Source organism: Physella acuta, unplaced genomic scaffold, assembly GCF_028476545.2.
Source record: "Physella acuta isolate Inbredline_101_S28 unplaced genomic scaffold, ASM2847654v3 ptg000041l, whole genome shotgun sequence".
NCBI lineage: Eukaryota > Metazoa > Mollusca > Gastropoda > Physidae > Physella > Physella acuta.
The window spans coordinates 246,883-263,509 of record NW_026731561.1 but is presented as its reverse complement, the minus strand read 5'-3'; the positions used below and the strand labels follow the sequence as shown (position 1 = coordinate 263,509).

At 41.7% G+C, this 16,627-nt stretch overlaps 1 protein-coding gene across 3 annotated transcripts; it reads right to left on the bottom strand.

Annotated features, from left to right (window-relative positions):
* Nucleotides 1-5,776: 5,776 nt before the first annotated feature.
* LOC131943958 (uncharacterized) lies at nt 5,777-16,414 on the bottom strand. 3 transcript variants are annotated; one of them, XM_059304385.1, is made up of 6 exons: nt 16,272-16,414; nt 15,616-15,849; nt 12,930-13,092; nt 8,248-8,457; nt 6,971-7,195; nt 5,777-6,844 (listed from the first exon to the last, which is right to left on the bottom strand). In XM_059304385.1, exons 2-6 carry the CDS (start codon nt 15,781-15,783, stop codon nt 6,528-6,530), a joined length of 1,083 nt encoding a protein of 360 aa, XP_059160368.1. In that variant the 5' UTR covers nt 15,784-15,849; nt 16,272-16,414; the 3' UTR covers nt 5,777-6,527. The 3 variants fall into 3 exon arrangements, with proteins under 3 accessions (XP_059160368.1, XP_059160359.1, XP_059160351.1); XM_059304376.1 differs by having other exon boundaries at nt 5,777-7,195; nt 15,616-15,891; XM_059304368.1 differs by having other exon boundaries at nt 5,777-7,195.
* Between the last annotated feature and the right edge of the window lie 213 nt (nt 16,415-16,627).

Genomic DNA, 16,627 nt, shown 5'->3' with positions numbered 1-16,627 from the left:
GGATGTGGGTTGGGGTCTATATCCGTGAGTCAATGAAAAGTTATCGCCGCTGGGTAAGTTTAGCCTGCTGAATCACCCGACAAATCCGCCTCTGACTGAGGTCAGACTTTACGGCCGAGTGCATGTCCTTAGATACACTGCTCGTGACGTCAGCAATGATAACCGTGCGGCGTCAATTCGGCCAATGACGAAACGGCCCCGTCAAAACGACCCCGACAAAACGACCCCGTCAAAACGACCCCGTCAAATTGGCCCCGTCAAAAGGGCCAGCGACATATGGACCCCGTCATATAGGCTCCCGACAAATAGGCTCCCGTCATTTAGGCTACCGACAAATAGGCTCCCGTTATATAGGCTCCCGACAAAAGGGCTCCAGTCAATAAGGCTCCTGACAAATAGGCTCCCGTCATTTTGGCTCCCGACATATAGTCTCCCGTCATTTAGTTTTTTCCACAAAACGGCCCCCGTCATTACGACTCCCGACAAATAGGCTCCCGCCATTTAGTTTCTCCACAAAACGGCCCCCGTCATTACGACTCCCGACAAATAGGCTAGCGTCATTTTGGCTCCCGACAAAAAGGCTCCTGTCAATTTGGCTCCAGACAAAAGGACCACTGACACAGTGGCGTAGCTGCCGTAAAGCTAGCGTAAGCAAGGCATGGGGGCCCAAGGCACATAGGGGCCCTTTTCCCTCATAAAAAATTAAAACTTTTACAATGGAATTTTAATATTTGTTACATTTAAATAATTTTAAAAAAGAAAAAGGTTAAAAGTTCCAAAAAGCCCCCCCCCCCCCCCCCCCCCCCCACCGTTTCGGCAGTGGGATTCAGTGTTTGTGGGTCAAACAGAGCCCAATCGTTATAATAACACTACAGGCTATATCACTTTGTCGTGCAAGACATTGAGAGAATCAGCCCATAAATAAACTTTTTAGCAGTAGTAGGCAAGCATAATAATATAGTATAAATACAAAATCAGGACATATAAAATACAAAATGTTGCCTTCAGAATATTTATATATTAAAAAATATCCATCGTAAGTAGAAGTTGATATCTTCGTTTAACTCCTCTGTAGCCTAACGCAGAGGCGTAGCGAAGGCGAGGCGGGGGGTGCGGACCGCAACGGGTGACACCATTTAGGGGGGGGGGGGGGTGACACCAAAGGCAAAAAATTGTAACATTTATAGAATGAAATGCCATTTTCCAGATCCATTAGTTTAAGTTAAATAGTCTTCTAAGTACAAATCGAAAATTATATCAAGAGGGGGGGGGGGGTGTGACACCACGACGTAAACGTAAACTATAAAGAAAACAATGCTACATCCAACTGTATTATAAACAGACTGTAGATAAACATCGTTACTATTAAGTCAGCAGTGATTAAAGCTTAAACACGTACGTGTACCAGTATGTGGCATATATATAAATTTTAGGCCTATGTAGGCCTACACACACACACACACACACACACACACATATATATATATATATATATATATATATATATATATATATGCTTTTATTTCCTGGGAGGGGGTGACAAAACGAAGTGCCGCACCGGGTGAGACCCGACCTAGCGACGCCACTGGCCTAACGGCTGACGAAGGGGCCCACTGATAATTTTTGCATAGGCTCCCCAAAATCCTAGCTACGCCACTGCACTGACAATACTGTTTCTGTAGAGACTAAGTCTCCCGGCAAAGTGGTCTCATTGAATATGACATCTGCCAGTGGGACCCCTTCATCAATATTCTTTAGAGTTAGCTTATCCAACACTCTTATGTAATACAACGTATGCATCTCTTGTTCGGCAGGCCTTATTTTTATATTCGTTTATCTATTATAAAATATAGTATGTTTTAATTTAAAGGTCATCTATCTATGACATCCATAATTGAGTCGGTTATAGGCTGTTCCAACTCATTGTGTGGGGAGAAGGGTCCACGCTGTACCTTCCTAACTGCAATATGCTTGTACAGGGGCGTAGCGAGGGGGGGGGGGGGGCGGGGGTGCGGAACGCACCGGGTGACACCATTTAGGGGGGTGACACCAAGGCAAAAAATAGCAAAATATATAGAGAAAAAGTTGAGGGGGTGGGGGTGCAAATCGAAAGTTGGGGGGGGGGGGGTGCAAATCGAAAACTTGAAAGTTTGTCCCCGGGAAGGGTCGCAACGCCTCTGGGGGGTGACACCATTAAGTGCCGCACCGGGTGACACCCGACCTCGCTACGCCACTGTGCTTGTAGGTTATCGAAACAAAATGCTGTTATGTTAACATCATGTATATCATACATTTACACTTCTGTGCTCGATTTTAAGCAACAGATCTTTTCTGTTGTAAATTAAACATTATCAAAACTTTAGAATTGGTGGAATTTAGCTGTTAAGGGCTCGATTCGTTTGTGAATTAATGTTGGTTCATGAAAAAATAATTTCATTCGGGCATTAAAAATAGGTTATGGTGGTATTGGAGGTAGGACACAATGGTTACTTTTATGCCAATAGTGGTCATATCATTCATTTTTCTGGAGCCAATATGTCGGGAGTCATTTTGTCAAAAGCCAATATGTCGGGAGCCCAATTGCCGGGAGCCAATATGTCGGGAGCCCATTTGTCGGTAGCCAAAATGTCGTGAGCCCATTTGCCGGGAGCCCTTTTGTCTTGAGCCCTTATGTCGGGAGCCAATATGACGGGAGCCGCTTTGTCGGGAGCCAATATGTCCTGAGCCTATTTGTCAGGGGTTAATATGTCGGGAGTCCATTTGTCGGGAGCCTAAATATCGGGAGCCCATTTGTCGGGAGCCTATATGTCGCAAGTCAATATGACGGGAGCCCATTTGACGGGAGCCAATAAGTCGGGGCCCTTTTGACGGGGCTATTTTGACGGGGTCGGTTTGTCGGGAGTCGATTTGACGGGGTCGTATTAACGGGGCCGTTTTGACGGGGCCGATTTGTCCCGGGCCGTTTTGACAGGGCACCATGATAACACACAATTGTCTTGCGTCGATACTGAAACTATTTCACTGATAATTTATTAAGTGCACGACCAAAGGCGATTAATGTTCCTCTTATAGAAACTAAACAACACAAACAATAAAACGACGTCATTCAAGTACTCGAGGTCACGATAAATTGTCATTTCCATCCTCTTTAAGAGAAAGCTTTAAATAGACAAGATCGTCACTAGGCGTGTTGTTGTTGACCAACGCTGGTCATCTCCTGGTTGATGCTTGCAAGTCTACCTCGCCCAGATGACACTCAGAAAATTAATAAAAAAAGATCATTTAACAATTAATGGTGAAGTTTCTGTCATTTTCAGCATTAGATCCATGCTAAAACTTTTTGGGCTCATCAAGGGGTCTCGAGTAGTTTGAGTTATCCCTTTCTTCCCACTTAATGGTGTCACCCCCCCCCCCCTAGAGGCGTAGCGAGGTCGGGTGTCACCTGATGCGGCACTTAATGGTGTCACCCCCTTAAATGGTGTCACATCAATAAACATGTACTTTCGACCAATTACTTGATTAATTTAATATCAGGTAATACATTATATTATTAATTGAGTTTGAAATGTTAGTTGTTTTTTTTTCTTGGATGTTTTTTATTGTCTGTCAGATCCCTTTAACCCCACAGATGAATCAAGGTTTCTAGAAATAGACAATGATGAGTTCGTGTCGTGTTCCACTTGGACAGTTGACTACCAGCCGCTTTATGGCTGCCGCTAGTTCATGCCCCGGTGAAAGATGCTCATTTTAAACGGTGACGTCGACATTTTTTATAGCTTGTTATTGAAAAATACTGTCTGAAATGAATCGTAGGTAGTTCTGTAAGTGATGGGTGTAGCAGAACATTTCTTTCCGGCCTGACAAGGACGATTTATTTTTAGAAATACCAACTTGGGATTTGATTGGTTATAGTAATCTCGGCTTGTGAATAGCCACGGTGTGTCAAAGGTCAAGTTCATGTTTGGGTTAAAAAGATCAGAGTGAAGTCATTCACAAAGTGTTTTGTACTGGTTTTGTTATAAGATACAAATGGTGGGTGTCAATGTGTGGCTTGTGGCAGGATCTTGTGGCAAGTACCACAGTGCTAACTGGGAGGGGAGGGGCAACGTGGCACAATTACAACTTACAGGATTTCCGTTGTAATTATCAAATATTTTTGTATAATCAGGTACGTCTTAACAATGTATACAATGTACGCCATGAACTTGTAGTCCTAACACCCAGTAACACGTCGCACTGATGTGTACATTTTAGACCAGGAAGTAAGCTGTAGTACAGGTAGCAACTTAAGCACTGCTGTCTATATGCTACGGTCAAAGCCTGAAGACATGTTTTGGCCAGTGTGCGCATTGGCCAATATCACATCACAATGACCTACTTTTTTTTTCATTTCCGACATTGGCCGGCCAGTCTGAGGACTAGCTGGAGGAGACCGGCCAAAGTCCCAATTCGAAGATCATGAGCAGATTTAGGGTGTTTGAATACCGTAACGATACTGAAATTGCGGCTTTATTAAAGTAATTAAAGTAAATGACAGAAACATTCAAATGATATTTATTGTTCTATATTTTCAATCAGTATTGTCATCGATGAACTGTTATGTTGGCTCTAGATTGACCTGTGCGCTACACCATTCATAAAGGATGCAAAAAAAAAAAAGCAAAAAATCGTGCCTAGTTCATATATACTCTCGCATATATACTCTCGCTCTCTCACTCACATACGCACACATACGCACGCACACACACGCTCAAACAAATAATCATACAAACACCCATTTGCATACATACACTCATACACACTCATTCACGCTCTTATACACGCACTCATACACACACTCATACACACACTTATGCGTACACTCACATAAACATACACCCAGAAACAATTTTGATAATGGGGCAAAGTCAAAGACACTTTTATCGGGATTTGTGGGGGGGGGGGGGGGGATATTAGAAAACAAGCTGCAAGCGCCTCCTTGCAATCCCCTCTCTTTCTCTCTATCACTATCACTACCACCCCCACCCCACCCCCACATTGTCTGGTGAGCTGTGGTCACGCTGTTTACATTTTACAATCATAGAGACGGGTTTGGTGACGGCTATTAGGGGCAGATAATTTAGTTTGAAACGATTTTAAACTTAGAGGAGGTAACTAAGAGGAGGCTGCTTTCACGTGGGGGGGGGGGGGGGGGAGAAGGGGGGTTTAGTGTTTTTAAGCAAATATTTTCAGTGGCAGCATTGATACTGTCGAATTCACAAATTATAAATTACTGAAAAGTAGAAAAAAAAACAACTAAATAGCGGCGTGTGATACGCAGCGGGTCGGCTCGTTTATTATAATTTGTCCACGAATTTTAGTCTCTGCTGCAAAGTTGGTAAAATAATTCCTATTTTCGAAAACTAACTTTTCTTTGGCAACTTAATGTCCATCTTCCTCTTGATCTGAGAGCCCTTTTTGCTCCATGTCACACTGCATACATAATGTTACACAAACATGAGCCGAGTAATTAAAACACCATCCCATCGTAGCCAACAACGGAAATAAGCCAGGGCATTCCGGCCAGTGCGCACATTGGCCGGGCTATATACGAAATTCCCCGTCAGTGGTAAGCTCTTCGTACTTTAGCCAAGAGAGTCGGCCAAAGCGTGCTATGGCCGCGTGCTTTGGCCGCACTTCGGGCTTTGATCGTAACAAATTTAGCATGATAATTCTGTTCTAATGACAAAAAACAACAACAACACACAACTCTAATTGAATGATCTTGATGACATTTATTCTATATTTAGCTTCCTTCAGGATGTATTTGACTTAATCTTCGTTGATCGTCCGAAACTTCGAAACCATTCAGACAGCTACTGTAATCTGCCGGACACAGATTACGTCTAGCTGCAGCTAATCTGCCGGACACAGACTACGTCTAGCTGCAGCTAATCTGCCGGACACAGGCTACGTCTAGCTGCAGCTACAGTAATCTGCCGGACACAGACTACGTCTAGCTGCAGCTACAGTAATCTGCCGGACACAGACTACGTCTAGCTGCAGCTACAGTAATCTGCCGGACACATACTACGTCTAGCTGCAGCTAATCTGCCGGACACAGACTACGTCTAGCTGCAGCTACAGTAATCTGCCGGACACAGACTACGTCTAGCTGCAGCTACAGTAATCTGCCGGACACAGACTACGTCTAGCTGCAGCTACAGTAATCTGCCGGACACATACTACGTCTAGCTGCAGCTAATCTGCCGGACACATACTACGTCTAGCTGCAGCTAATCTGCCGGACACAGACTACGTCTAGCTGCAGCTACAGTAATCTGCCGGACACATACTACGTCTAGCTGCAGCTAATCTGCCGGACACAGGCTACGTCTAGCTGCAGCTACAGTAATCTGCCGGACACAGACTACGTCTAGCTGCAGCTAATCTGCCGGACACAGACTACGTCTAGCTGCAGCTACAGTAATCTGCCGGACACAGACTACGTCTAGCTGCAGCTAATCTGCCGGACACAATGGCTTCGTCTAGCTGCAGCTACAGTAATCTGCCGGACACAGCCCACTGTGACAGTTGCTGATACACCAGTCAGTCGAGCCCGGGACTTTAGAAAAGTGTCCAACTCCCACACACGATTTAGTCCTGGGGATACACCTGCAGTAGGTGGCGGGACAGTAGCCCCACATGCAGTACACCTGACACCAGTAGTTGTACTCTAGTTTACCTGGAACCCCCAGACACACCCACTTCTGTCTGACTGAATCGTTTGCCGTCGTGTTTCTGGTAGTCTCTGCTAGAGACGATGGGTTTGGGTATGTTTGGGGCTGGCCTTGATATGATGGCGGTGGGCTTGGGTATGTTTGGGGCTGGCCTTGATATGATGGCGGTGGGCTTGGGTATGTTTGGGGCTGGCCTTGATATGATGGCGGTGGGCTTGGGTATGTTTGGGGCTGGCCTTGATATGATGGAGGTGGGCTTGGGTAGGAAGGTTGTGGTCTTGCCGATGGTGGGCTCGGGTTTAGACTTTGGTAAGTGTTTACACCGGGGGTGGCCAGAGGGTTCCATCCCTGATTGGCTGACACGGCCCGCGTGCCGACAGACGGTAGAATACTGATGTCCGAACAGCCGTAGAATTCTTCCTGTGGTCCACAGCCTATACATGTCCTGCCGTCAGGGTCCACGCCCCAGTTGTTGCCTGCAAGGAAATGGTTGATGGTTATCAGAGCTGACTCATCGCTAGTGATTGCTACAGGATTAGCCAAACTTTGTCGGGATTGCTACAGGATTAGCCTAAGTTTGTCGGAAATCCGTGATGTTTACTGATGCGTATTGCTCCGTACTGTGGCTTTGTCATTGAGGTTTTTATTACTGTGGTTTTATAAAACCCGGCACATAATAGATATCATTCAATCCCCTCAAAGTAATACAACTTGTATGTCTAAAGTGAAATCCATCAGAATAGAAATTGAGTGACACAAAATCGCTGTAATTAAATAATGGAGGAGTAGAGGTTACTTGCTATGATCTAATCTGTTTCACCACGCACTTCTACATTATATCCACACCAGCTTACACTTACCACAATGATTTTTATTGTATCACCAGGATCTCACATATCACCATGATATAACTTGTATCATGATATTACTTGTATCATGAGACAAATGGTACCTGTATGATACCTCCACTAAAGCAGACTGTACCTGTATGATACCTCCACTAAAGCAGACTGTACCTGTATGATACCTCCACTAAAGCAGACTGTACCTGTATGATACCTCCACTAAAGCAGACTGTACCTGTATGATACCTCCACTAAAGCAGACTGTACCTGTATGATACCTCCACTAAAGCAGACTGTACCTGTATGATACCTCCACTAAAGCAGACTGTACCTGTATGATACATCCACTAAAGCAGACTGTACCTGTATGATACCTCCACTAAAGCAGACTGTACCTGTATGATACATCCACTAAAGCAGACTGTACCTGTATGATACCTCCACTAAAGCAGACTGTACCTGTATGATACCTCCACTAAAGCAGACTGTACCTGTATGATACATCCACTAAAGCAGACTGTACCTGTATGATACCTCCACTAAAGCAGACTGTACCTGTATGATACATCCACTAAAGCAGACTGTACCTGTATGATACCTCCACTAAAGCAGACTGTACCTGTATGATACATCCACTAAAGCAGACTGTACCTGTATGATACCTCCACTAAAGCAGACTGTACCTGTATGATACCTCCACTGCAGCACACACAAGCTGCAGGTCAGGTCCCGGGGTAGGACCACATCGATGCTGTGGATCTTGATATCTTCGTCCCTGATCATATAGCGCGTCCCCGAGCCGTCAGCCAGCTGAAGGGTGTAACGGTTCAAACACTCCTGGGTCGTCCTCACCCCCGGGTTGTTGGTGGGGCAGATCTTAAACTCGAAATATCCTGAGGTAGATAGACAAGACAGACTACTATACAAGAAGACACAACTATATTAGATAAGGTATACAACATACTAGAAGACATGAAACTATAATCTAGAAGACAAGGGGGACGAAATTACATGTAGAGTATAAGATCCTAAAGGTAAATTTCTTTCAACTTTTTACCATGTCAGGTAAGAGTCAGTGCTAAATTACTCTATTTCCGTTTTTTTTTCCAAAACCTTTTGAATATAATATTTATTATATCATATTTTCATTAAGCAGCTTATTTGAATAGTTTTCCCACCTCTAAACATTTTCTAAAAAAAAAAACCAACCCAACAACCGAGCGATTATTATTATTTTACAAACTGTTCTACCACTTGTATAGCCTAATCTCACTAGAAGTGCCACCCTACATCTTACTATAAATACGATTATACGATAAAATTTAAGGGGTGCGGGTAGGGGGTGGGGGTGCTTATCTAAACACAATTTTCTCTAATACAGATCCCCTCCCCCCACAGTGATCTGATTCTGATAATCTAATTTTAAAACTCCAAACATTTGGTAGCCCAAATCACCGTGTCCTAGATTTGCGTTGTATAGTAAACTAGAGTACCCGTCATCCGTTGGATAACTGTGGGTTTCGGGGGTCATCCATCAAAAAACATCACGTCTGTCACTCAGAGGCATAGCGACCCTTCCCGGCGCCCGGGGACAAACTTTTCGATTTGAACCCCCCCCCCCCGCAAGATTTCGATTTGCACCCCCCCCCCCCCCTCAAACTTTTGATGTGAACCCCCCTCAACCTTTCAATTTATTTTTCAAAACCATTTTGGCGCCCAAACATATGTCCCCCCCGCCCCCTCACCCCGCCTCCTTTCCCCCTCCCGCCCCCCCCCCCTCCTCGCTACGCTACTGCATTGTCACTTATCGTCACAAAAAACAGACCCCACATTCAAAAATATGTTTTTTATCTTTTAAAAACACCGAAAACACCGATTTCGGACTATCCCTTCATATACTGACGTCACAGGTGACCTACTCAACTCTACTTCACCTGCCCAGTGTCCCGCCAAGTCTCAGACAACATGTTTTTATCGTTTAAAAAACGATTCCAGCCGAGCATGTCTCACCCACACTATCCTTTCATATGCTTAGGACAAAGAAACAGATGAACTCTACTTCACCTGCCCTGTATCCTGCCAAGTTCAGACAGGCAACTTTATCATTCACATCTAAAAAAAAAATTGAAAAAAAGGATATCATTGACATATTGGTCTAGAACCCGTACCACCTGCATGAGAGCGGTCTACACTACCACCTTAGCTATTTACTCGTGACATCGCAAGTGAACTTTTATACTATACTTTGAGTTTGATTTACGCGCATAGATCTAGATCTAAGTCTAGTAGTAGTAACTTTCAAATTAAATTTTATCTTAAATTAGCCAAACAAAGATTTATATAAAATAAAGAAGGTTTGAAATTATCTAGATCTAGATAGAATTATCTAGATTCTACGACTCGTTTTCTTAAGTCTTAAGTTTAGTTTTTCTTGCTAGATCTAGAATGTAGATTTAGATCTAGATCTAATCATTAGCTACGCAAATAGGCCCGGAGTGAGCATTTCAAAATTACCATATTCCAAACAAACATTTATATAAAATAATAAAGGTCTAAAAGAGTTTAGTATATAGAAAATCATTATTATCTAAATCTAGATAGAATTATCTACATTTTAGATCTACGACTGAGCTATATCTAGAGTTTACGTCTATAATTTTCCACACTTAGCGGTATAGAAGCCGCGTATGAATCTTAAGCTACGCAAATAGATCTAGTCTAGGCCCTGGAACCAGCATAGGGGCCTAGTCAAAACAAAGATTTATACAAAATAATAAAGGTCGAAAATATTTTAGTATATAGAAACTCATTATTATCTAAATCTAGTTAGAATTATCTATATTCTAGATCTACGACTGGTTTGCTTAAGTCTCGTTTCTTTGGATTGTATTTAGAATCTATAACTAATAAATCGTTGATTTGACCTAGATTCTAGATTCTAGATCTAGATCTATAAATAACTTTCCTTCGACAGCTGATCTTTAGATTTAGAGAAATTTATTGTAAAACTAAATAAAAAGGCAGTTGAAAATTGATATAAGTGTTTGAACGTAATACATACAACAAACGGACGTATTGTTAAAGTTATAGCCGGCATAAAATTAGCTTTGTAACGCGTTAAACTTTTGAATGGGCCACAAAGTCTATGATGGAGTCCGCCATTTTTATTGTACCAAAATGTAAACATATCAAGGGACGTCACTATCCCCACAAAGTTTATTCAAAGTATTAACATTTTTAAAAAAATACGGTTAATTTAACTATGAATAAATCAATAAATTAATTAACGTCTTTAAATAAATTTGTGATTAACAGTCTGTCTTAAAACAAAAATTTTTCTCTACCTACATACTATTTTACAGCTTTCCACGATGAGTGCAACCATGAGCAATAGTCAATCAGGCAAACAAACAAACAAATAAATATTCAAACATGTAAACAAACTTGACTTTTAGTAGTATACTAGAATACCCGTCATCCGTTGGATAACTGTGGGTTTCGGGGGTCATCCATCAAAAAACATCACGTCTGTCACTCAGAGGCATAGCGACCCTTCCCGGCGCCCGGGGACAAAGTTTTCGATTTTAACCCCCCCCCCCTCAAACTTTTGATGTTTTTTCCAAACCATTTTGGCGCCCCAACATATGCCCCCCCCCCTTCCCCCTCCCCACCCCCCGCCTCCCCTTCCCCCCCCCCCCCCCGCCTCCCCTCCCCTACCGTCCCCCCCCCTCCTCGGTACGCTACTGCAGTGTCACTTATCGTCACAAAAAACAGACCCCACATTCAAATATATGTTTTTTATCTTTTAAAAACACCGAAAACACCGATTTCGGACTATCCCTTCATAAACTGACGTCACAGGTGACCTACTCAACTCTACTTCACCTGCCCAGTGTCCTGCCAAGTCTCAGACAACATGTTTTTATCGTTTAAAAAACAATTCCAGCCGAGCATGTCTCTGACCACACTATCCTTTCATATGCTTAGGACAAAGAAACAGATGAACTCTACTTCACCTGCCCTGTATCTTGCCAAGTTCAGATAGGCAACGTTATCATTCACATCTAAAAAAAAAAATTGAAAAAAAAAATTTCATTGACATATTGGTCTAGAACCCGTGCCTCCTGCATGAGAGCTGACTACGCTACCATTTTAGCTATTTACTCGTGACGTCACAAGGGAATTTTTATACTATACTATGTGTCTCCTTATGCAACTTGATTTACGCGTATAGATTCTAGATCTAGATCTAAAAATAAGTCTAGTAGTACTAACTTTCAAATTAAATTTTATCTTAAATAAGCCAAACAAAGATTTATATAAAATAATTAAGGCCTGAAATAGATTCTAGATGTAGAATTTACATTAAGTTTAGATCTAGAATTTACATTGAATCTAGTGACCTACATCTAGGCTAGATCTAGATCTAGGCTAGATTCATAAATTTCCTTCGATAGCTGATCTTTAGATCTAGAGAAATTTATCGTAAAACTAAATGAAAAAGACAGTTGAAAATTGATATAAGTGTTGGAACGTAATAAATACAGCAAACGGACGTATTGTTTAAGTTATAGCCGGCAGAAAATTAGCTTTGTAACGCGTTAAACTTTTGAATGGGCCACAAAGTCTATGATGAAGTCCGCCATTTTTATCGTACCAAAAAGTTAACATATCAAGGGACGTCACTATCCCCACAAAGTTTATTCAAAGTATTAACATTTTTTAAAAAATACGGTTAATTTAACTATGAATAAATCAATAAATTAATTAACGTCTTTAAATAAATTTGTGATTAACAGTCTGTCTGCATTAAAAAATTATTCTCTACCTACATACTATTTTACAGCTATCCAGATTGAGTCGAACATATCACAATAGTTGATCAGGCAAACAAACAAACAAACAAACAAAAAAATAAATATTCAAACATGTAAACAAACTTGACTTTTAGTAGTATATAGATATATAGATAGATATATAGATGTGCGATCCATTGATTTGAATACAAATGACACAAATATTCTAGAGACGATATAGGCTAATAATCAGGACAGTCGTTTTGCTACATCAGGCTGGCTTAGATATACAAGAATTATTTATGACAATTTAAATATTGGTGTATAAATGATGATTTTAAGACACATCTAAAACGGTCATTTTAAGACACATCTAAAACGGTCATGTTAAGACACATCTAAAACGGTCATGTTAAGACACATCTAAAACGGTCATTTTAAGACACATCTAAAACGGTCATGTTAAGACACATCTAAAACGGTCATTTTAAGACACATCTAAAACGGTCATGTTAAGACACATCTAAAACGGCCATGGTAAGTTAAGACACTATTCTAATGAGAGTTACCTTTATGGTTTGCTGTAAGGTCAACCTTGAATGTTGCCCTTTGACCTTGTGTGTAGCTGCGGGTCACGATGCCGGTGGCGTATTTACCGCCTTCTTCATTCTCACGTTCTCCGTCATATGGGTCTCCACATACCCCACATTTGTAGCCCAACTGTACCTGGTGCTAGATATAAACACACATACCCACATTTGTAGCCCAACTGTACCTGGTGCTAGATATAAACACACATACCCACATTTGTAGCCCAACTGTACCTGGTGCTAGATATAAACACACATACCCACATTTGTAGCCCAACTGTACCTGGTGCTAGATATAAACACACATACCCACATTTGTAGCCCAACTGTACCTGGTGCTAGATATAAACACACATACCCACATTTGTAGCCCAACTGTACCTGGTGCTAGATATAAACACACATACCCACATTTGTAGCCCAACTGTACTTGGTGCTAGATATAAACACACATACCCACATTTGTAGCCCAACTGTACCTGGTGCTAGATATAAACACACATACCCACATTTGTAGCCCTACTGTACCTGGTGCTAGATATAAACACACATACCCACATTTGTAGCCCAACTGTACCTGGTGCTAGATATAAACACACATACCCACATTTGTAGCCCTACTGTACCTGGTGCTAGATATAAACACACATACCCACATTTGTAGCCCAACTGTACCTGGTGCTAGATATAAACACACATACCCACATTTGTAGCCCTACTGTACCTGGTGCTAGATATAAACACACATACCCACATTTGTAGCCCAACTGTACTTGGTGCTAGATATAAACACACATACCCACATTTGTAGCCCAACTGTACCTGGTGCTAGATATAAACACACATACCCACATTTGTAGCCCAACTGTACCTGGTGCTAGATATAAACACACATACCCACATTTGTAGCCCAACTGTACCTGGTGCTAGATATAAACACACATACCCACATTTGTAGCCCAACTGTACTTGGTGCTAGATATAAACACACATACCCACATTTGTAGCCCAACTGCACCTGGTGCTAGATATAAACACACATACCCACATTTGTAGCCCAACTGTACTTGGTGCTAGATATAAACACACATACCCACATTTGTAGCCCAACTGTACCTGGTGCTAGATATAAACACACATACCCACATTTGTAGCCCAACTGTACCTGGTGCTAGATATAAACACACATACCCACATTTGTAGCCCAACTGTACTTGGTGCTAGATATAAACACACATACCCACATTTGTAGCCCAACTGTACCTGGTGCTAGATATAAACACACATACCCACATTTGTAGCCCAACTGTACTTGGTGCTAGATATAAACACACATACCCACATTTGTAGCCCAACTGTACCTGGTGCTAGATATAAACACACATACCCACATTTGTAGCCCAACTGGACTTGGTGCTAGATATAAACACACATACCCACATTTGTAGCCCAACTGTACCTGGTGCTAGATATAAACACACATACCCACATTTGTAGCCCAACTGTACCTGGTGCTAGATATAAACACACATACCCACATTTGTAGCCCAACTGTACCTGGTGCTAGATATAAACACACATACCCACATTTGTAGCCCAACTGTACTTGGTGCTAGATATAAACACACATACCCACATTTGTAGCCCAACTGTACTTGGTGCTAGATATAAACACACATACCCACATTTGTAGCCCAACTGTACCTGGTGCTAGATATAAACACACATACCCACATTTGTAGCCCTACTGTACCTGGTGCTAGATATAAACACACATACCCACATTTGTAGCCCAACTGTACCTGGTGCTAGATATAAACACACATACACACATTTGTAGCCCAACTGTACCTGGTGCTCTATATATAAACACACATACCCACATTTGTAGCCCAACTGTACCTGATGCTAGATATAAACACACATACCCACATTTGTAGCCCAACTGTACTTGGTGCTAGATATAAACACACATACCCACATTTGTAGCCCAACTGTACCTGGTGCTAGATATAAACACACATACACACATTTGTAGCCCAACTGTACCTGGTGCTCTATATATAAACACACATACCCACATTTGTAGCCCAACTGTACCTGGTGCTAGATATAAACACACATACCCACATTTGTAGCCCTATTGTGCCTGGCACAAAATAATTTTAACAACGTAATGAATTATTCCCAGGCCTGTAACATGGGGGGGGGGGGGGGGACTGGCTCGCCGATCTACCGGTGGAACTCCGGGTGGGCCCCCATGAAAAAAACCCTTGTTGATATTTAGTATTTCTCCATTTTACAATTTCCACGCCTTCATACCATATAAAAATTCATGCCGTAAAATTGAAGCTCTGTTGTAGATAAAATGCACAAAGAAAATGTCAATATGGGGCCGTGGGCCCCTTTTAAAATTTCTAGGACACAGCTAGCACGGTCCTGCCAGTACCAACCGTTTTGGGGTTTACAACAGAGAACAAGAAGGGCTGCAACCAACATGAGAACAGCGCCATATGGAGACCGCTACACTTGTTTACAAAAGACAAGCGCAAAGAGTTATTTAAAAGGGAGACCCTTGAACGAGTAAATGACTTGTAAAAGCAACGAGATATTTAAAACAGAGACCAATAAACGACTGAATGACGTGTAAAAAGAAATGTCTCACGTTGAATCCGCCACAAAAGAGCTGGGTGTCCTGGTAGTTGACTGGGGTCTTGTACCCCCTGTCCCACATGCTGCTCCGGCCCGGGGGCTCCCAGAGTCGACCATGGCCAGTGGTCAGGTGGGCCCAGCACAGCACAAGGTATGCCAGTACAGCACCAAACTTCCTCATGCCAGACAGGTGGGCAACAGGTTAGGATGTAGCCAGGGTCAAGGTCAGCAACTGTTGAACTGTAGCCTGTGATGACAACATTGGGCCGATATCGAGAGAGGTGGAAACCTTACAGACGGCATTATAGAAAAACTCGACGTTATATACATTACTATTCTCATCAGTTATATCAAACATCAACCACGAATACACGATTGCAATTCATTTTGCTGTCATATATATATATATACAAACATATATATATATATATATATATATATATATATATATATATATATATGTATATAAATATAAATAAATATATATACAAACATATATATATATATATATATATATATATATATATATATATATATATATATATATATATATATATATATATATATATATATGTATATATATGTGTATATATATATATATATATATATATATATATATATATATATATATATATATATATATATATACAAATGAGTCGATAGATATACTTGAATTGCTCCAGCAAATGGCAGGTATGTTAAGTATGTCCAGGTCTACAAAGGGCTCAAGTCAACATTACTTGGACAAAGCTCTTGACTTTGTGATTGGATCGACGGCCTGATGTATTGATCCACCTTTCTCCAGATACAGCGTGTTGGCCAGGGGTGTAGGAATACATAGGTATCTGATGGTGACGGTTGTCAAGCTGGAGGTTCGGGGAATATTAAAGTAGTTCGCCCGTCTGATGATGAGATTAGACCTTGTATACAACCTCTTGACGTCAGTGTACACACATTTGATGGTATAATGAGATCTTGTTTACAACCTCTTGACGTCATTGTACACACATTTGATGGTATAATGA

Coding starts and splice junctions, on each gene's coding strand:
- LOC131943958 (XM_059304376.1), bottom strand. CDS start 15,783: ATGAGGAAGTTTGGTGCTGTACTGGCATACCTTGTGCTGTGCTGGGCC. Junction 13,093..15,615: donor TCTTTTGTGGCGGATTCAAC/GTGAGACATTTC, acceptor GTTTATATCTAG/CACCAGGTACAGTTGGGCTA. Junction 8,458..12,929: donor CCTTACAGCAAACCATAAAG/GTAACTCTCATT, acceptor TATCTACCTCAG/GATATTTCGAGTTTAAGATC.